This window comes from Rhinolophus sinicus, chromosome 8 (assembly GCF_057876585.1).
Source record: "Rhinolophus sinicus isolate RSI-liver-muscle chromosome 8, RSI-T2T, whole genome shotgun sequence".
Taxonomy (NCBI): Eukaryota; Metazoa; Chordata; class Mammalia; order Chiroptera; family Rhinolophidae; genus Rhinolophus; species Rhinolophus sinicus.
The window spans coordinates 82,313,546-82,329,744 of NC_142508.1; the positions used below are offsets into that span (position 1 = coordinate 82,313,546).

A 16,199-nucleotide genomic window follows, 5' to 3' on the forward strand; every position below is an offset into this window, starting at 1 on the left:
GTAGAGGGAAGGCCCGGAGGCTTGAGGGCAGCGCTCTGTGCTTCTCCTGTGCTGGGCATGACTCATTCTACCTTCCATCCTAGTACTACATATGTCATCTTTGGGATGTAACAGAAACTTCTTAATCAAAAAAAGGTGAGAATCAGTTTCCAGGTACCCTGCCCCCTAAAACAAATGCTGGGTATAGTTGTCCGATTGAAAAAAAAAAGCTAAAAAAAAAAGCTTTCAGAAAGGTGTACTTTCATCATGAGATTAATACAGGCTTGTTATAAAAATGTAAAGTTTTCCACACCCAGAAGTAACAGTCACTGGCAGTTTGGGGTGTATTCTACCAGATTATTCTCCTTCAATGTAAAAACAGCATTCGTAAAAAGCGACAATGGGACCGCATACACTTAAGTCTACACCTTGCTCTTCCTGCACGTGCACTCGGGGTTGCTTCACGGAAGGGCTGACACGGCCCTGCAGGCCACCTCCCAGGGATGATCGAGTGCTGACTGCTGGCACTTTACTATCACGAACACTGTCACTGAACACATACGGACATCTTGGTTGTACTGTCACCTGCTCAGGGAAGACCAGGGGATGCCCTGGGTACCTTCCTTGGACTGAGGAGGAAGTGAGCGGAAGGTGCCAGCAGTCAGCTTCTCACCTGCAGGTAGCGGGGGGCCTCAAAGGGCACGAGGTCTGACAGGAACTTGAAGAAGAAGACCAGCGACTTTTTGCTGCAGCTGTGGGGGCCCCTTGCGCTCCCAAAAGAGGCCTGAAGGGTAGAGGGGCGAGAGGCATGGGTGGCGGGCACTCCGCTGTGTGTGTGCCTCAAAAACAGAGAAAACACAGAGCCATTTTGGTTCAGATCATTCCAATGTCATGGTCACACTTCGACTAAAGAAATAGGCTGAAACGGTAGCTGCAGTGTCTTTTGTGCTCTAACAAAGACCCCTTCCGAGCGATGAAGCCACTCCAAACAGTGAACACACAACTTCCAGACTCGCCCCAGGGCATGATATCACTGTAGGAGAGGCAGCCAAAGAGGGTAGGCCCTCAGGTCACTAAAAGAAGCAGCAGACCTTCCAGGAAACGAGGGCACCTGAGGGGAGACTGGGGAGACGGAGATTCTTACAGGCCTTGGCCCCAAATACACAGTCAAAGAGGCCCAAACAGAACCAGGCTCCACACCCCCACAACCTGGAGTCCTGGCGCCGGGCCGTGTCACACACCCACATAACGCTGTGGGTCGCTGTTTAATCACCGGGAGGCCCCGGCTGCAGCTCTTCTCTCAGAGAAAACACAATTCTTCTGAACACTACGATGGTGTGGGCAGACGCAAACACCAGCTGATAAAAAGGGAGCCCCCCCCACATCGCCAGTCAGCTCCCAGTTTACACCCTCCCACCCCAGTACAAGGAGGTCATTTCCCTCCATTTAATCCATCTACACAGAGGCTTCCTGAGTCTTACCAACATCTACTCAACCGAGAGAGAGCCTCGGTGTTATACTGAAACCACAGAGAGCAGAAATGAACCCCACAGAACATCCACAGTTCACTCGTTGTATGTAAAGTGTCTAAAGTAACACACATCCCAGAGTGGGGTTACAAAGTATTTACTGTTACTACACGGAAAAAGGCCATTCTTTCCATAATTAGAAAAATTACATCCAAGTACATACTATGATGAACTATGAACTATATATGAACTATATTCCCAAGTCCAGGGGCTCCAATTTGCAAACACCAAACTGTTCTATTTAGTTCTAACAGTCCTGAAAATAAAGATTACAACAGATCTGCAAACACTGAACATATGCCTAACGCCTGTCAAAACTCATGTAACCATTCACTGAAATTGAGTACATTTTATTTTGTTTAAATTATACCTTGATAAAAGTGATCACAAAAGGCAAAACAAGAAAAAAGAAAAAAAACACCCCCAACACCACACAAAAACAGCATTCCTCTCCCACGTGTGTTGCCTTGACAACTGAAAAACTTAAGGCCTGGGGACATTGGTCGTGATGGAGTCACCTGGGCTAAGCGGTCAGCAGATGCAGACGTGCAAACATGGAAACGAGGCCAACTGAGTCTGACCCGCCGCCCCGAGTGCGGGGTGGGTTCTGGGGCTAGTCCCTCAGCACCCTGAGGGCGCAGCCATCGACCCTGCACATGTCCAGTGGGAGCCCCTGGGCCAACTGCCCAGGGCTGGGGCAGCACAAGTTGATGGGAAGGAACTTGGGCAAATAAAAGAATAAAGAAGGAATCCCGTGACCACCATCCTCTACCAATGCAGCCGGCAGACAGCGGCTGGCCTCCCGTGGAACCGGGAAGGTGAGCTCTCCACAAAGAGGCACAGCTACCACCCAAAGCTTCTGTGAATGACAGACTTGCATGCGCCAGACCTCAGGGCTGGCATCCAGAAGGCACCCCCCACGCATGGCCTGGGTTCTCATGGAGCCTCAAAAGCCTAGACTGAGCAGCCGGGGACAGCTGCAGAGACGTAGTGGGGACAGAAAGGAAGACACCAGAGAACCTCCAAACACCTTCTCCAAGACTGACCAGAAAACAGCTGATGTCACCACACTGCAATAACAGCACCTTCAGCTCTCACTCCTGACTGCCTGACAGTGTTTTCCCGGAAGGGAGGGAAGAGGCCGGCCAGGCAGGAGAGGAGGCACCCTGGGAAGGGGCAGGCCCCCAGGGGGAGGCCAAGAGGTACGTGTGGGTTTGTGAGGTCACCCCTGCAGAGCTGATGCACGGAACGCATTCCTTCCTACCACGGTGAGTCGGGGGGAGATGCTGACAACCTGCTGGGAGCACCTGCCCGCCAGCAAAGGTAACCCACCTGGAACCAGTCTGCGTAGGACAGGAACACGGAGGGGCCCTCCAGCGCAGCCTGACGCACAACCAGGAACACGGTGACCATGCTGTCCAGGTCGAAGCTCTCAAAGGCTCGGGCCAGCAGACGGGCTGCCCAGTCTAGGCGAGAGTGGCCAGTCACAGCGGGTAGACGGGCCGTCCAAGAGAAACAGCCACTTTCTGGTTAGGGCTGGCAAGCCCAGCACCAATTTCAGGGGACAGGGCAACGATCAGAGGAAGCCAAATATCAACTACGCGAGGCAGAGGGCGGAGCCAGGGACAGCACGGCAGAGCGCAGCCCCCAGGACACAGGGCACCTTCTGGGCAGCTGAGGACTTTCATCCTCGCTGAGACGGACACTGCGACGGGCTCGCCCGCAAATACTAGGGTCTTGCCGACAATACGAGTCACGTACACATACCACAGGACCCCACCAGAGCGCACCGATTACCAGCTGCTGTGCTTCCTGGAAGCAGGTCACCAGTGCAGACACGCAGGACAGCACATGCTGCCAGTTCACCTCGTGTGTTTCCAGAACATCTTGTAAATGGCCAACCAGCTCCTCTGGACTCAGAATCACGAAGAGCTGAAACCAAAGGTCCCTCCCCTCAGCTGTGCAAGCAAACCGCTGGCTGGGCAGGAGCCGGACGCTCCCCTCCATCCCACTTCCTGCCCGACACAACATGCAGTGGCAACAGTGGACACCATGCCTGTCTCTGCAGCAGTCAGTTCTGGTGGCCCAGATGTGGATGGTTGTACCTGTGAGTGCCTCGGCCCCACAGAGCTTTCCGGAAGCAGATCTCAGGTGGCCCCGGTGCATGCCACCCTGACACTCACCCTGCGGTACAGGCTGGTCAGCAGGGGGTGGGTCCTGGCAAAGCTCCACTCTCTTTGCCTTTGAACAGCATCAGAAACTTCATCCAGGAGGAAAACAGACAAAAAAGTCAAGTCAGCAATCACCAGAGTGCTGTTTGAGAGCTTGCATGTCTAAAAACTGCTTTGTGTTCATTTGTATTTTTTCAGTTAGTGAGGTCCCCATTTCCATTTAGTAGCCATGTTCTATATTATGAAAAGCCTACGTCTTGGTCCAGTTACCTGCTGGTAGTCCTCTATCATATTTGCTGTAAATGTTTTCTTATCCTTCGAGTACATTTTAGTTTTGCTGCTTTTAAACTCTAACCGTCAATAAGAAATCAGTGAGGATACTGTTGAAAAGCCCTCAAGAAGTGCAGCACAGCCTGTCGGGGGCGTCCATGGCGCACTCAAGGACCCACCAGAGATGTGCCACTGCACAGGGACAGCTCGGAGGGCAAGGTGCTCAGCCTTATTAGTAACAGAAACTTGCAGACAGTCTGTCACTGATGGGTTGGCGACATTAGCCAAAGGACGCTCATTGGTAGACGACATGCGTAGGAAATACTTTTAAGAACGCCAGGCAACTACATTAAGAAAATGCTTATGACATATGACACATGGAAACAGAACACTGGAATTTAAAGTATAACTATGTTTTCAGAAATCTATTTAGAAAACAACAGAAGACTTCGTGTAAAAGATTTTTCTACTTTGGTGATGGGAGGAGGGACAATTCTTTCCACACTTCTTTAATTCTAAATTTTCTTTATGAGAACGCATTCCTTTCAAGTGAAAGGACAGTTAATGATAGTGTCCTTCACAGCCACAAAGTGTTTTACACAGGGCCCAAACTCCCGTCAAGGGAGGCCACGGTCCCCAAGCAAACTGAGCCCTGGACCCACCTTTCAGCACAGGCTTGTGGGTGAGTATCTGAGTCAGACTGTGCCTGACAAACCTCTTTGGACAATCTGTCGGGATCATACTGTGGTACGTGCGTCCACTGAACATGCTGAACCTGCAAACGCAGCAGAAAGAGGGTCTCAGGAAAGGAGGTGCCGCCGGACTCCAAGACGTCACCACCTCAGCTGACGGCATCAGACACACTTCTGTCCAGCAAAGCAGCCATGGACCTGAAGGTCCCGGCCCCCAGATCACAGCCTTGCCCTTTCCATAACCCTGAAACGCTGTCTCTACCAACTTGAAATATAATTGAGGGAAGTGTAGTTTCAACCAGGAAGAAAACCACAAGCAAGCAACAGAGATGCCCGTCGAGCCAAGGAGATGGAAGTCAGATGGGTCAGGAAGGGGCCGGGCCTGTGCAGAACCAGACCCAAGGGGGCCCAGGTCCTAGTAAACTGCAAAGCCTCCGTCTCCTCATCTGTGAAATGGGAACCAGAGACAGTGGGGTTATGCCAAGCCTTGCGCAGAGCCCCTGGTACAGTGCCTGGCACACACAGCAACTGTTCCTGGATCCAATGATGTCCCATGACAGGAGTGGGAGGGGCGAGGGAGGGCTGTCCGTCGGAGGGAGCAGGGCATCACTGACAGGTCAGTAGGGACAAAGGGTGACCAGGACTGATAATGGGGCATGCACCAGAGTCGGCCCTACCCCAGTTCCTCAGGGGAGAAAGTCAAGTGTCCCAGCAGAGATGTGAACTGCCCCAAGGTCACACAAAAACGAGGACACGGAACTCATAGGCCCTGCTCCTTCGGGCGGGGGCAGGGTCCCAGCTTGCCACCCAGACTATTACGGGATGTCTGATTTTATTTAAGTACTGGCAACTAATTAAAAAGTTCAAAAAGAAACAAGCAGATCCATGATCATTATCTGACTCTCCGGATGTAAGTTTGAACAATGCTGTCAGCACATCATAAAAATGCATAAAATTCAGAGAACAAAACAGTGTTGTCACTATTTAAATAAAGTACTGAATTACGGAGCATAGTTGAAGACTATAACGTATTGTGGAGTACAGAAACGAAACTACAGAGATTCACTAAGTCAGGAAATGCAGGGAAATTCTCCTGCTTTCCCGGAACAGAGCCATCCTCCAGGACGGCCTCACCCATGTTACTCTGAAGCGAACCCCGATACCCCCATGTCCGCCCCACAGTGTGTCCATGTGCACCTCCAGAGCCGTGGAGAAACAGCAAGCGCAGTAAAACCAGGGCCACGGCGGGTCTGGGCAGGAGCCCTGGAGCCGGTGGGCTCAGCAGGAAAGTGACTGCAGCTATGCTGTAGGAAGCCCTGCAGACAGCCGAGAGGGCAGAGCCAAGACAGTGAGGAGGTTGCCCTGGGTGGGGAGAGGGATGTGTCTGACCCGCAGGAGCTGGGCTTGGAGGGATGGGGGGTTGGGGGAGTCTACAGAAAGGGTACCCGGCCTCCTGCCTCATCTCCAAGGCGTCTGCAGTACTTCTCAGCTGTTATTGTTCCCGCCGCTGACACAATGGCAGAGGAAGTGTGCTCAGGAGTCACTTGTTGGTATTTCCAGAGTATCTAAAATACACAGGACCTCTAACCTAGCAGGAACCACCCCCAAGACACCCCAGAAACATACCAACACTTCACTGCCTTGTGTACTGAGGACTCTTCCTGCACGCCAGCAGCCAAGGCTTCCAGGGCGACTGATGCAGAACGTGGGAACAGAAACACACGTTGTCAGCATACCATCACAGTGCAACAAAAACAATGCAAATATTTTTTAACAAGTCAGGTTGTGGGTCTTTGATAAGAGTCCCTCATTTCCACGTTACAGACCTCCCAGGCTGCCTAAACCCCCAGATGACACAAGTCCTTCATGCTTCCAAGCGTCTCAGTGAAGCCTTTAAAAAGTCAAAATATGTAGACAGTAAAATGTCCCCTAATGAACTGTCAAATGTGGTCGCACACAGCTCTGGAGATTAACTGTGAAGCCAGCAGGTACTGGGCCAGCAGAGGAAGTAGACAGTTGGTTTATACTAAATTACAGCCAAAAAAGGGGTTTTCTAGTACTGGGACTATAGGGAGAAATGTACAAACAGGTAAAACACTTGAAATAGAAAGGCAGAAAACTGAGACTATTCATGAGCAAACTCAGTCATTTACAGTGTGCGGCACCCAGCAGTTGACTCACAAGCCAGCATTCTCTGAAGCACGGCCACGGCGATCTGAAACGACAATGGGGCCACCATCACCACGGAAACCATATGCACCGCTCCAAAAAACTGTGGTTCCTCTACCGTGAAGGACGAAACTGACTTTTCAAAGAAGTGCACTTTTAAGATTTCCTCTTAGATCTACGTATCATCCCAATACTGATACTGAGACCAGACAGTGAAAAGGCAGGCTTTCTGGAAGTGTCTGTCGTGACACCCCGAGACTGCCCAGGGCCCTGGCAGCATCCTGTCGGCCTGCCAGCCCCACTTCCTGTGGCATCTGGCTCACATGGGCTCAGTCAACATCAGTGCAGAGTTCTCAAACCCCGTGAAGTGCTCTCTCATCTAAAGGCACAGGCTGTATTGTGGGCCATAAAGAAGACCTTCAGCCCCAAGAGCCTCGGAAACCAGAAGACATGGGGGCAGATATCACTGCTGTCTCCACCCCCCACATCTGTTGGACTAGGGAGCAACACCACCCGGGGAGCATCTCATGATCAGAGCATAAAAAGGCCAGCTACTGGTCCAGGAGCTTCCAAAAGGTACGACACGGGAGGGGCCACCCTTCATGCCGCACAATTTCCCAATGAGGCCAGTTCTGTGCATTCTGCACTTGGCTTCTCCTCCTACCTGGGGCATCCGTTCAGGCTCCACATTGCTTCTCAGACCTGCGTTCTCCTGAAAGCCCCTCAAAACAAACATTTGCACAAAATCTGAAAACCACAAAACCAAAGTATTTACATACACTGTGGTCTCTGGGCAGCCATGAGTCCCACAGACCATGCACTTCAGAGGGGCCTGGCGGGGAGGGCCCACATGCAGTGTCGGGACACCTGCCCCTGGCCCTGGGGAGCCCTGCAGGTCCCTGCCTGATAGATGCCGTGCACAAGTGTTCACCAAACCCAACCGAGCAAAGCTGACTAAACCGGACCCTTCTCCTTGCCGTGCTATTTGAAAGGGAAACACAGCTGACCCTTGAGCAACACAGGTCTGAACTGCTGGTGCATGTACACGTGGGTTTTTCTCAATAAGTAAATAGTCAGCCCTCCCAGGAGTCACATCTGCAGTCAACCAAATTGGGGTCAAAACCAGTATTTTCAATCCAAGGTTGGGCATCCATGTATGTAGAGGGCCAACTTAAGGTTTCGCAGATTTTCGACTGTGTGAGCGGTCAATGCCCCTAACCCCCACGTTATTCAAGGGTGAACTGTACTTGCAATCAAGTTTTTAAGTAAGATTTTTCTCTTAAACAAAAAGGTAGCTTCTAAGGATTTCTTGTGGACTATCTCTCCAGCCAATCTCCTACACCAATGATGCAAGAGCCTTTACAGAAGGACCTGAAAGCATTACAATCTGGGGAATGAGGCAGGAAACGGACATACCTTCTGGAAAGAGTACAATCAAGAGGGATAACATTAAAAAGAATTTCTGTCTACTCTCCAATTTGAACTTAAATTATCTGGGGCCCGTTACAGGAATCAGGAGTCGTGAGTAGCTCACTCCACCAAGACAGTCTTTGGGAAAAAGGAATACATCACTTGCAAAGGAAAAAAATCCACGTGGAACACTCCACTTCTCATCCCATTTTTCATTTCCTTGTAGATTTCCCTCTTCGGGGATCACTGGTGACAGATGGGGCTGCTGGCTCAGAGCCGCAGGGGCCTGGGCCCACTCAAAGGGAAAGGTGCCTATGGCGGACCTACGACTGGGCTCAGATCAGGACCAAGCTTGCAAGTCCCACCCAAAGTCCCCACTCTGCTTTTCCTTGGGCACATTTTAAAATAACCTGCGAAAAGCCAGCGACCTCCGTTCCCAACCACACAGCATGGCGGGGAAGCCTGTCCTGCTTCCCACTGATGATCACAGCAAAAGCTGATCTCAACGGACTCTACCCAGAACCCCCATCAAGAACTCACCAGACAGCATAGCCCTGGCGGTGTTGGCATGCTCACTGGATGCTTCTGTCTGCTCACTCTGCGCACACAGACACTGGAGGCTCCTGGACAGCCATGCCACCATGGCCTGCACATCGGCGTGGCTGGGGACACAACACACAGCACACTGATCCCATCACTCCGTCGCCATCAGACCCCTTTCTTTCCCACTCACTTCAGGAGGAAGCTTGGCCACTGACAATGACCTAGCAACCATCTGAGCCATTCTACACCTAGAAGTCACAGCTGGCATACAAGGGTTGTCAGGGACGGCTGCTAGGGACATTAAAAATCATCACTGAAGATAGTTTATTTATTTGGACTAGCTTACTATTGTTGGGGGGAAAAAACCATTCCGTAATAATAATAGACAGTTCTGTAATCAGACAGCAGCAGTGATCGGCTATCAGTTGTCACCACAGGCGCAAGCCACGAGAACAACCCGTGTGATCGGCAAAGCCCTGATGTGGGAGAACCCTCACCTGTCTCGCCTGTCAGGTTTACGTTTCCCTCATGACTAGTGACACTGAGCATCTTCTCATGTGTTTACTGGCCACTGGGATGTCTTCTTTGGAGAAATGTCTACTGAAATCCTTTGTCGATTTTTAAATTGGATTATCTGGGCCTTCCCACTTCAAGATTATAAAAACATTCTTCCATTTCTTCTAGCACTTTTATAATTTCTTTTCTTTTTTCCTTCTTTGAATCATCAAGAATGTTTTTGGTATGAAGAGCCAACTGTTCAAATCCAGACGTGACGCCCTTGGAACACCACCAGTGGGTTCAACAGGGAATTTTCAAGTCTGCTCGACAACCCTCCAGACTGGATGCCCTCTGCTTTTCCCAACCCGGGAATAAATAACACGAGCCTCCAGTCTTCTGTTCGGCTAGGGAGGGGCACCTGCCTGGCTGCCTAGAGCAAGGCAAGCGATCCAAGGTTCCAAATGCTTCTGAAATATGCTTTCAATCAGTTCTGCTTTGGTCACTGTCTCCTTCACCCTGACATCAAAAGGCACCTGGTGCCGTCAACACTTGCGTCTTTAATAGGAAGAACAAACACACTGGACTGGCTCCCTTGTCTCCACGGTGCTTGCTCAGGATAGGTCTGGCCTCAGGGTGCTGAGTCCTCTACCACTGGTCCAGCCGCCTCCTGCTCCCAAACGCTGTTGCGGCCGTCTCCTCTCACACACCCCATCTTTGTGGGTAACACCTTTTTATAAAATCCCCTTTCTGATTCTTGGTGAGATTTCAGGAGGGAATAAAAGTATGTGCACACAGACTATCAACCACATTTACCCGAAAGCTTCTTTCTTACTTCTCAAAAGTATTGTATCACATGACATATCATATACAAAGAAAACATTACTAAGTCTGTGCCTGATACGACTTCAATTACAAAATAACGTTCTCTTTAAATAATAAAGTACAGCTGACCCTTGAAAAACAAGGGGTTGAAAATGCGTGTCAAGCTTCTGAGTGCCTTTAACTGCAGTCATCCGAGGCATGTGCAAGGCCCTGGCCCCACGGGCACCAAACTCTGCAGACGCTCAAGTCCCTCATGTAAAATGCCACAGATCGATGCACACTGTTGGGCCCCCACATTCGCAGACCCCCAAATGCAAATCCAAAATACTGTGTTTGATCCTCAGTTGGCTGAGTCCACAGACGTGAAACCCATGGATACAGAGGGCCAACCCTACTTACTGAAAACATCCATGTGAAGTGGACTCACACAGTTCGCCCGTGTTGTTCAGGGGTGACCGTAATAGTTTCTCCAGGTGACTTTTGGCTTTGATGTATAAACAAGTCACACTAGACTAAGTCACAAAAAATAAATTATGGAACATTAAGGCCATGTTAAATTATCACACCTTTCCAGCAGCTCTTGGAGGCTCACAATGTTTTGTGTAAGAAGATGCCACACAGCTTCAAGCAGCAAGGAATCCTGAAGAAAATGACAGTACCGTGAGTCCCTCAGGACACATTCGCTTATAGAATGTTCAGCCTGTGTTCTGAACCACCATGCTCTACGGCAAACTAGAGTGGAGTAACAAGCACAGCCTAAAATCAATGTTTTACCCACCGTGATTATAAAACTCACCAAACTTTCAGACACGCCCCATCCCCACTTTTCATCCCTCCCCTCCTTCCCCGCACCCACATGTCCTGCAGGCTCAGACATGAGCCCTGCCCAGTTCTCCAGCTTAACCCACTTCTAGAACTTGCTCTCCTATGGCCAACACAAGATTCCCAAACATAAACCGGACACATCCACCTCTTCTTTAGAACCCTTCAGTGGTCCCCAGAGCCTCAGAACAAGGTTCGGACTCTTGGATGTGGCGCAGGCCCTTTGCGATCAGGCCTCCATCTCTGATCCCAGCCTCTCCCGGTGAGGCCTCCCTCCTGCCGCACAGACACCCCAGCCCCCAGTCGTCCTGCTCATCTATCCCCATGGCCTTTTTCAGCCAGGAACCCACACTCTCACTTCACTCCACACCCCTTCTAGCTCTCGTAGGAAGCCCTTCCCAACTGTCCAATCAGACCATCGCCCACTCTCCTCTGCATCCCTGGGAGCGCCTGTATTTCAGCTGTCTTCCCCCACCACGGTAGGTGCCCGTAGGTGCAGGGACCGTACCCACACCTGACAGATCAACTGCACTCTGGCATGTATGCTAAACAAAACAGCGGGGAAAAACCAGGAAGGTAGCATCACCTGAGGGTTTTCTTTCCTCTCTTTTCAACTTACTGATTTCATTAAATAACCAAGCAGTTTGAGTTCTTTCAACTGTTCAAAAAGCTATAAGCCTAATGAATTCAAAATGTTTCAAAAAAGGACAGGTAAGAATAATTTTTAGAATTCTATCTTTCTAGTTGACTACACTGCCCTGGAAAATTGTTCACAATTATTTAAGAAGGCAGAACTTGTTTCTGTGCTATATCCTATTCGAAACAGTATTACTAATGCTGGGTGAATATTAACAAATACGGTAACTGAGGGTACTTCTTTCCCATCCAGGGGCAGGCATTTGCTCAATGCTTTCTCCCACTCTCCATAATTAAGGAGATGCGTGGTGAGATTCCTAAGGAAACGCAAGGATTCTGATGGCTTCACAATACTTGCGAACCCATAGCCAAGTCAGAGTTACAATCTCAAATTTACCTGTACTTTCCATAATTCTTGACAGAAGGACAGACGGGAGAACATACTGTGTGTTAATAAATATCGAGTGATCTCTAGCAAGGAAGATAGTTTATTCTGAAAAGAGAGGTTAAATCTTTTTTTAAAAAAAAAAAAGCAAATACCTGAAACAATATTACAGAAATACCCTATTTTCCCAAGCAGCTTAAAAGTAACTAGCAGTACAGTTTCCCCACCCGTGCCGCATCTTACTCTTTGCTCTGAGTCCAACAGCACCCCCTGGGAGGCCTCTGCACCTGCCTCACAGATCTGCACAAGACTAGAGGCGACCATCTGGCTGGACAGCACTGCCACTGGAACTTCCAGCCGCGAGGCTTGATCCCGCAAAGCAGAGCCTTAAAGACAACAAAGAACACAGGAGATATACTACAACAAAATCTACAACAGAAGACTTGTGGTTTAAAACGCCTTCTTTACATTGCAGCACCACAGAAAATGGCCTTTTCAAGGATAGATCTACAGGGAAAGACAAAGGTATAAAATTAAGACAAGTCCATGACTGAAGCAGCTCGTGAGACCATCAGAGGCAGCATCTGAAGCCCACAGTTCACACACATATTTGTGTATCCCATGGGACACAAATGAGGGAGGTTGGCAGATATATTCTGATTAACAATTTTATCAACTTTTTCCTAAGGAGCACAACACACTGGGAACGACAGCAGGCTCATAATGAATTCCTGTTTTTCTAATTACTTCAGTGTCAAAGACTGGCTCCCACCATCTTTACAATGATGTCTGAGTGGAAACTGGGTCTGCTTTCCCAATGCTGTGCCACGCACCTGGGGGGCAGTGCAGGCACAAGTGGGCTGCCAGAGGGAACCTAGGTGCTGGGCCCACAGGTAGCCACCAGCCTCCACACAGATCAGCCTCTGGTCTGCACTCAATAAAGTGAGAGATGCTAGGCAGCCTGGAAAATGATAGTGCCTATAAGTATATTGTTTTCTAATTTATTTGACTTCCAAACCTAATTTTTTTTTCTTTTTTGCTGTTCTGTTATCCAAACCTAATTTTTTTTAAAAATAGGAAAATGTAGCACATGCCAATTTATCTTTGAGGCTCTGAAAACACATATCAATATGTAAGTGAAAATACTTACAGTAGTTATAAAGGTTCCGAATGACAGTATTAGAAATTATCAACTGCTATGGTCAAGAAATAATTTATGGTAGAAAGATAAAAATTGGTAATTTCTAGCCATTTATTTCCAGTGTGTATCCATGGGAAAATAATTTCTGTTTTTATTTACAAGGCTTTTGTCTTTTCCATATAAGTACAAATAAAAAGGATAGCCACTACCTCAGCAGGAAAAACTGAAAAATTAATGAAGTAAGGGTCTATTTATATCTCTGTGGTCAAGGTTAAAAGCTTCTTCTGTAAGTTCTTATGCCTTCATCCAAAATTCCATACAACAAAGTGGCTGAGCTTGGCTCCCTGGGATGACGATGCATAATTTGTGTAATTCAAATACAATAATGGCAGAGAAAATCAATATATTTTACCAAGCTAATCATTTAAGGTCATTTCAATAGAAATTTAAAACAAATTAATGAATTAGTAAATATCTCTTTCTGAAATGATAGTCACTACGTCATAAAAATGTGAATGACCAGAAAATAACTTATTTTTTGTTCTTCCCACAGAACTTTCCCGATCTCATATTCTCAAATTGAAAGGTGGGCACCTAGAAACATATTTCTGGTTTCCTTCGTGCTCCCCCACATAGTACAACCTGTTTTCACCACTTCCGTGAATGTGCACATTACTGTCCCACATTTTTCCAAGGGACACTTTGGGTCCTACTGCTTCTAAGCCCCATGTTGAGCAAATAGTTTTTTAAATAACAGCCTCAAAACAAACCCTAACGAAGTCACAAAACCAAGACTTGTTCGTGACTACACATATAAGCAGAAAACCATTATCTGGGGGAATTTCAATTTCTGCTTATTATAAGTAAGTCAATGCTTATAAAGCTCCTCCATGACTCAATATAGTAAGAAAATGAAGCTCTAACTCACCTATGAATGAACTAGAAAGATCAGCGCAGGCCTCACGATCAATCAATTCGCTGAGACACAATTTTTTACATGGTGGACCTTCTACCTAGGAACCAAACAAAAACTCCTTTTTTAAAATTCAAGCCGTGTGTGCACAAAAACCTGTGTGTGTATAATGCTTGCCTACTGCCTTACTCTCAAATATTTTGAGGTAAAATATTTTTAAAACGTGAAACTTACTAAAGCCTTTTTGAGAATTACTAAATTCACTTTTGAACTTCTTTTATCTCCAAAAAGATAAATGCTCCCACATTTTTTCTCAACTAGTCAACATTTAATGGCTGCTTCTACCCAATACTCATGAGGCTTTTCAGTGTCTTTTCATAAAGATTATGCCTTGGCTGGGTTCAAAAACCCCAAACCTAAGTCTGCTGCAAAGGCCAAGCCCATCGCCCCTTACCTCAAGCAAAAGGTGATTCAAGTTCAGATGGCTGCTCAGGAGGCTCAGGGCTGATTCCTGTAACTTCTGTTCCCTCCCAGGATCCAACTTCTGCCTCCTGACCCTTCCCGCTAAAGGGGAAAATCAATTAAAAAAACACACCACAGCACTATTCAAAAACTCAGGTACCAACACCTCCTGATTCGGGTACCCCCTCACATGAGGCACGCTATTTCCCTGGGATTCCTGCCCAAAACGCATAACCTCAACTCAATCATGAGAAAATGTCAGACACATCCAACTGAAGGAGTTCCAAAAATTGACAGACCAGTCTCCTCCAAATGTCTAGATCAGAAAAGACAAGGAAACACGAGGAACAGTCACCCATGGAGGTCGATTAAGATGAGCGACTGAATGTGATGTGGGATCCTGGGACAGAAATGGACCTTTATGGGGAAAAGTGGTGAAATCCGAGGAAAGCCTGGTTTAGTTAGCAGTACTGCACGAGCTTTCGTTTCTTGGGACTGATTCTTGCTCAGTGAGGTTATGTGGTCCTGGAGCTAAGCTCACTGAGCGTTAGTCGCGCAGCGCTCCTGGACCCACGCGTGGGGTAAACCTCATGTCCCCACTTCGCAGAACAGTCTTTCTCAACCTCACGTTTGACAAAGAGCGACGCTGGGAGGGGGCGAGGAGGGGATAGGGACGAGGATCGGGAGGACAGGAGGGCCTGGGGACAGGAGGTGGAGGGGACGTGAAGGGGCCGGGGACCGGAGTTGGGAGGGTCAGGGGTCGGGGCCCAGCGGGCTGAAGGCAGCCTGCACGCGGAGGACCCGGGCCTCCCCGGGTCAGGCCGGCCGAGGCTGGACCGGGAAGTGGTCTCGGAGCCCAGAGCCGCCCACTCCCGCGGCCCCCGCGCCCCCCTACCCAGCAGTTCAGCCCAGGCTCGTCTGCGGCCCCGGGGCCCCGGGTCTGAGGGGCCGTCCGACGCGCGGGAGTCCGACATAGCAGGAATGCAGCACTTCAGCAGCGGTTCCCGGCGTCCAGCCCGCGCTGCCTTCCCATTGGCTGTGGACGGCGCTGCCTCCCATTGGCTGCGGCCGGACGCGCACGCCCATTGGCTGCCGGATGCCCGGCCACACCCCTCTGAGGCGGGCGCCTCGCGCCGCGGCCATCTTGGTGGAGGCGTGTGGCCTCCCATTTGTAGGCGGTGAGAGCGAGGGAAGCGCCTGACACGTGGGCAAGGCGGAGCTTGGTTTGGAGTTGACGATTAGCGGAGCGGATTGCAAACGGCATCACGTTTGCGAAAACTGTGGCATCGCTAAGGCATTATTCCTGCCAACAGTGACGCATAGCTGGTCATGAAGAAACAGCCTGACAAACCCAAATGCAGAGAGACGCTGAAAACCGCGGGCAGCGTCATTCAGAACCGTCCGGTGTAAAGCTGAAGACAGGAGTGAGCGTGTCGTCACTGCCCTGTAAGACCTGCAATGACAGAAATCGTCTGTGTCCATTGTGTCCAATACGGTAGCCCGTGTAGCCCGTGAAGCGGCCAGGGCCACCGAGGAGCTAAACGCGTCCTTTCACTCGACTGGATCGGGGCCGCCGTGCTGGACCGCGCAGCGCGGCGCTGTCATCTGGCCCTGCACACACACCAGGTGTCCAAACCAAAGTGAGGAGGTCTCCGGTGGGGATCCCACTGTATCCTTCCGTGGGCGCGCCTTTCCGTCAACTGTGTGTCCGTAACATTCGTCCGCGTTGCGCGGAGCCCTAGCGCGTTCGTTTTCCT

General features: G+C 49.4%; 1 protein-coding gene across 3 annotated transcripts in view; it reads right to left on the minus strand.

The window, feature by feature from the left end:
• The window catches only part of FANCA (FA complementation group A), a 42,672-nt gene extending 27,196 nt beyond the window's left edge, over positions 1-15,476 (minus strand). For 2 of the 3 annotated variants that reach the window (XM_074314982.2, XM_019740490.3), the window contains exons 1-15: positions 15,338-15,475; positions 14,435-14,544; positions 13,996-14,080; positions 12,170-12,312; positions 11,939-12,034; positions 10,650-10,723; positions 8,761-8,882; positions 7,475-7,557; positions 6,823-6,856; positions 6,268-6,334; positions 4,612-4,724; positions 3,692-3,768; positions 3,299-3,440; positions 2,841-2,974; positions 653-763 (exon numbers count right to left, since the gene is read on the minus strand). In XM_074314982.2, coding sequence (XP_074171083.2) covers positions 653-763; positions 2,841-2,974; positions 3,299-3,440; positions 3,692-3,768; positions 4,612-4,724; positions 6,268-6,334; positions 6,823-6,856; positions 7,475-7,557; positions 8,761-8,882; positions 10,650-10,723; positions 11,939-12,034; positions 12,170-12,312; positions 13,996-14,080; positions 14,435-14,544; positions 15,338-15,416 — 1,470 coding nt within the window. In that variant the 5' untranslated portion in view covers positions 15,417-15,475. Of the gene's footprint in view, positions 1-652; positions 764-2,840; positions 2,975-3,298; positions 3,441-3,691; positions 3,769-4,611; positions 4,725-6,267; positions 6,335-6,822; positions 6,857-7,474; positions 7,558-8,760; positions 8,883-10,649; positions 10,724-11,938; positions 12,035-12,169; positions 12,313-13,995; positions 14,081-14,434; positions 14,545-15,337 lie in introns of all 3 variants that reach the window. The other variant, XM_088800391.1, reaches the window with a different exon arrangement.
• Between the last annotated feature and the right edge of the window lie 723 nt (positions 15,477-16,199).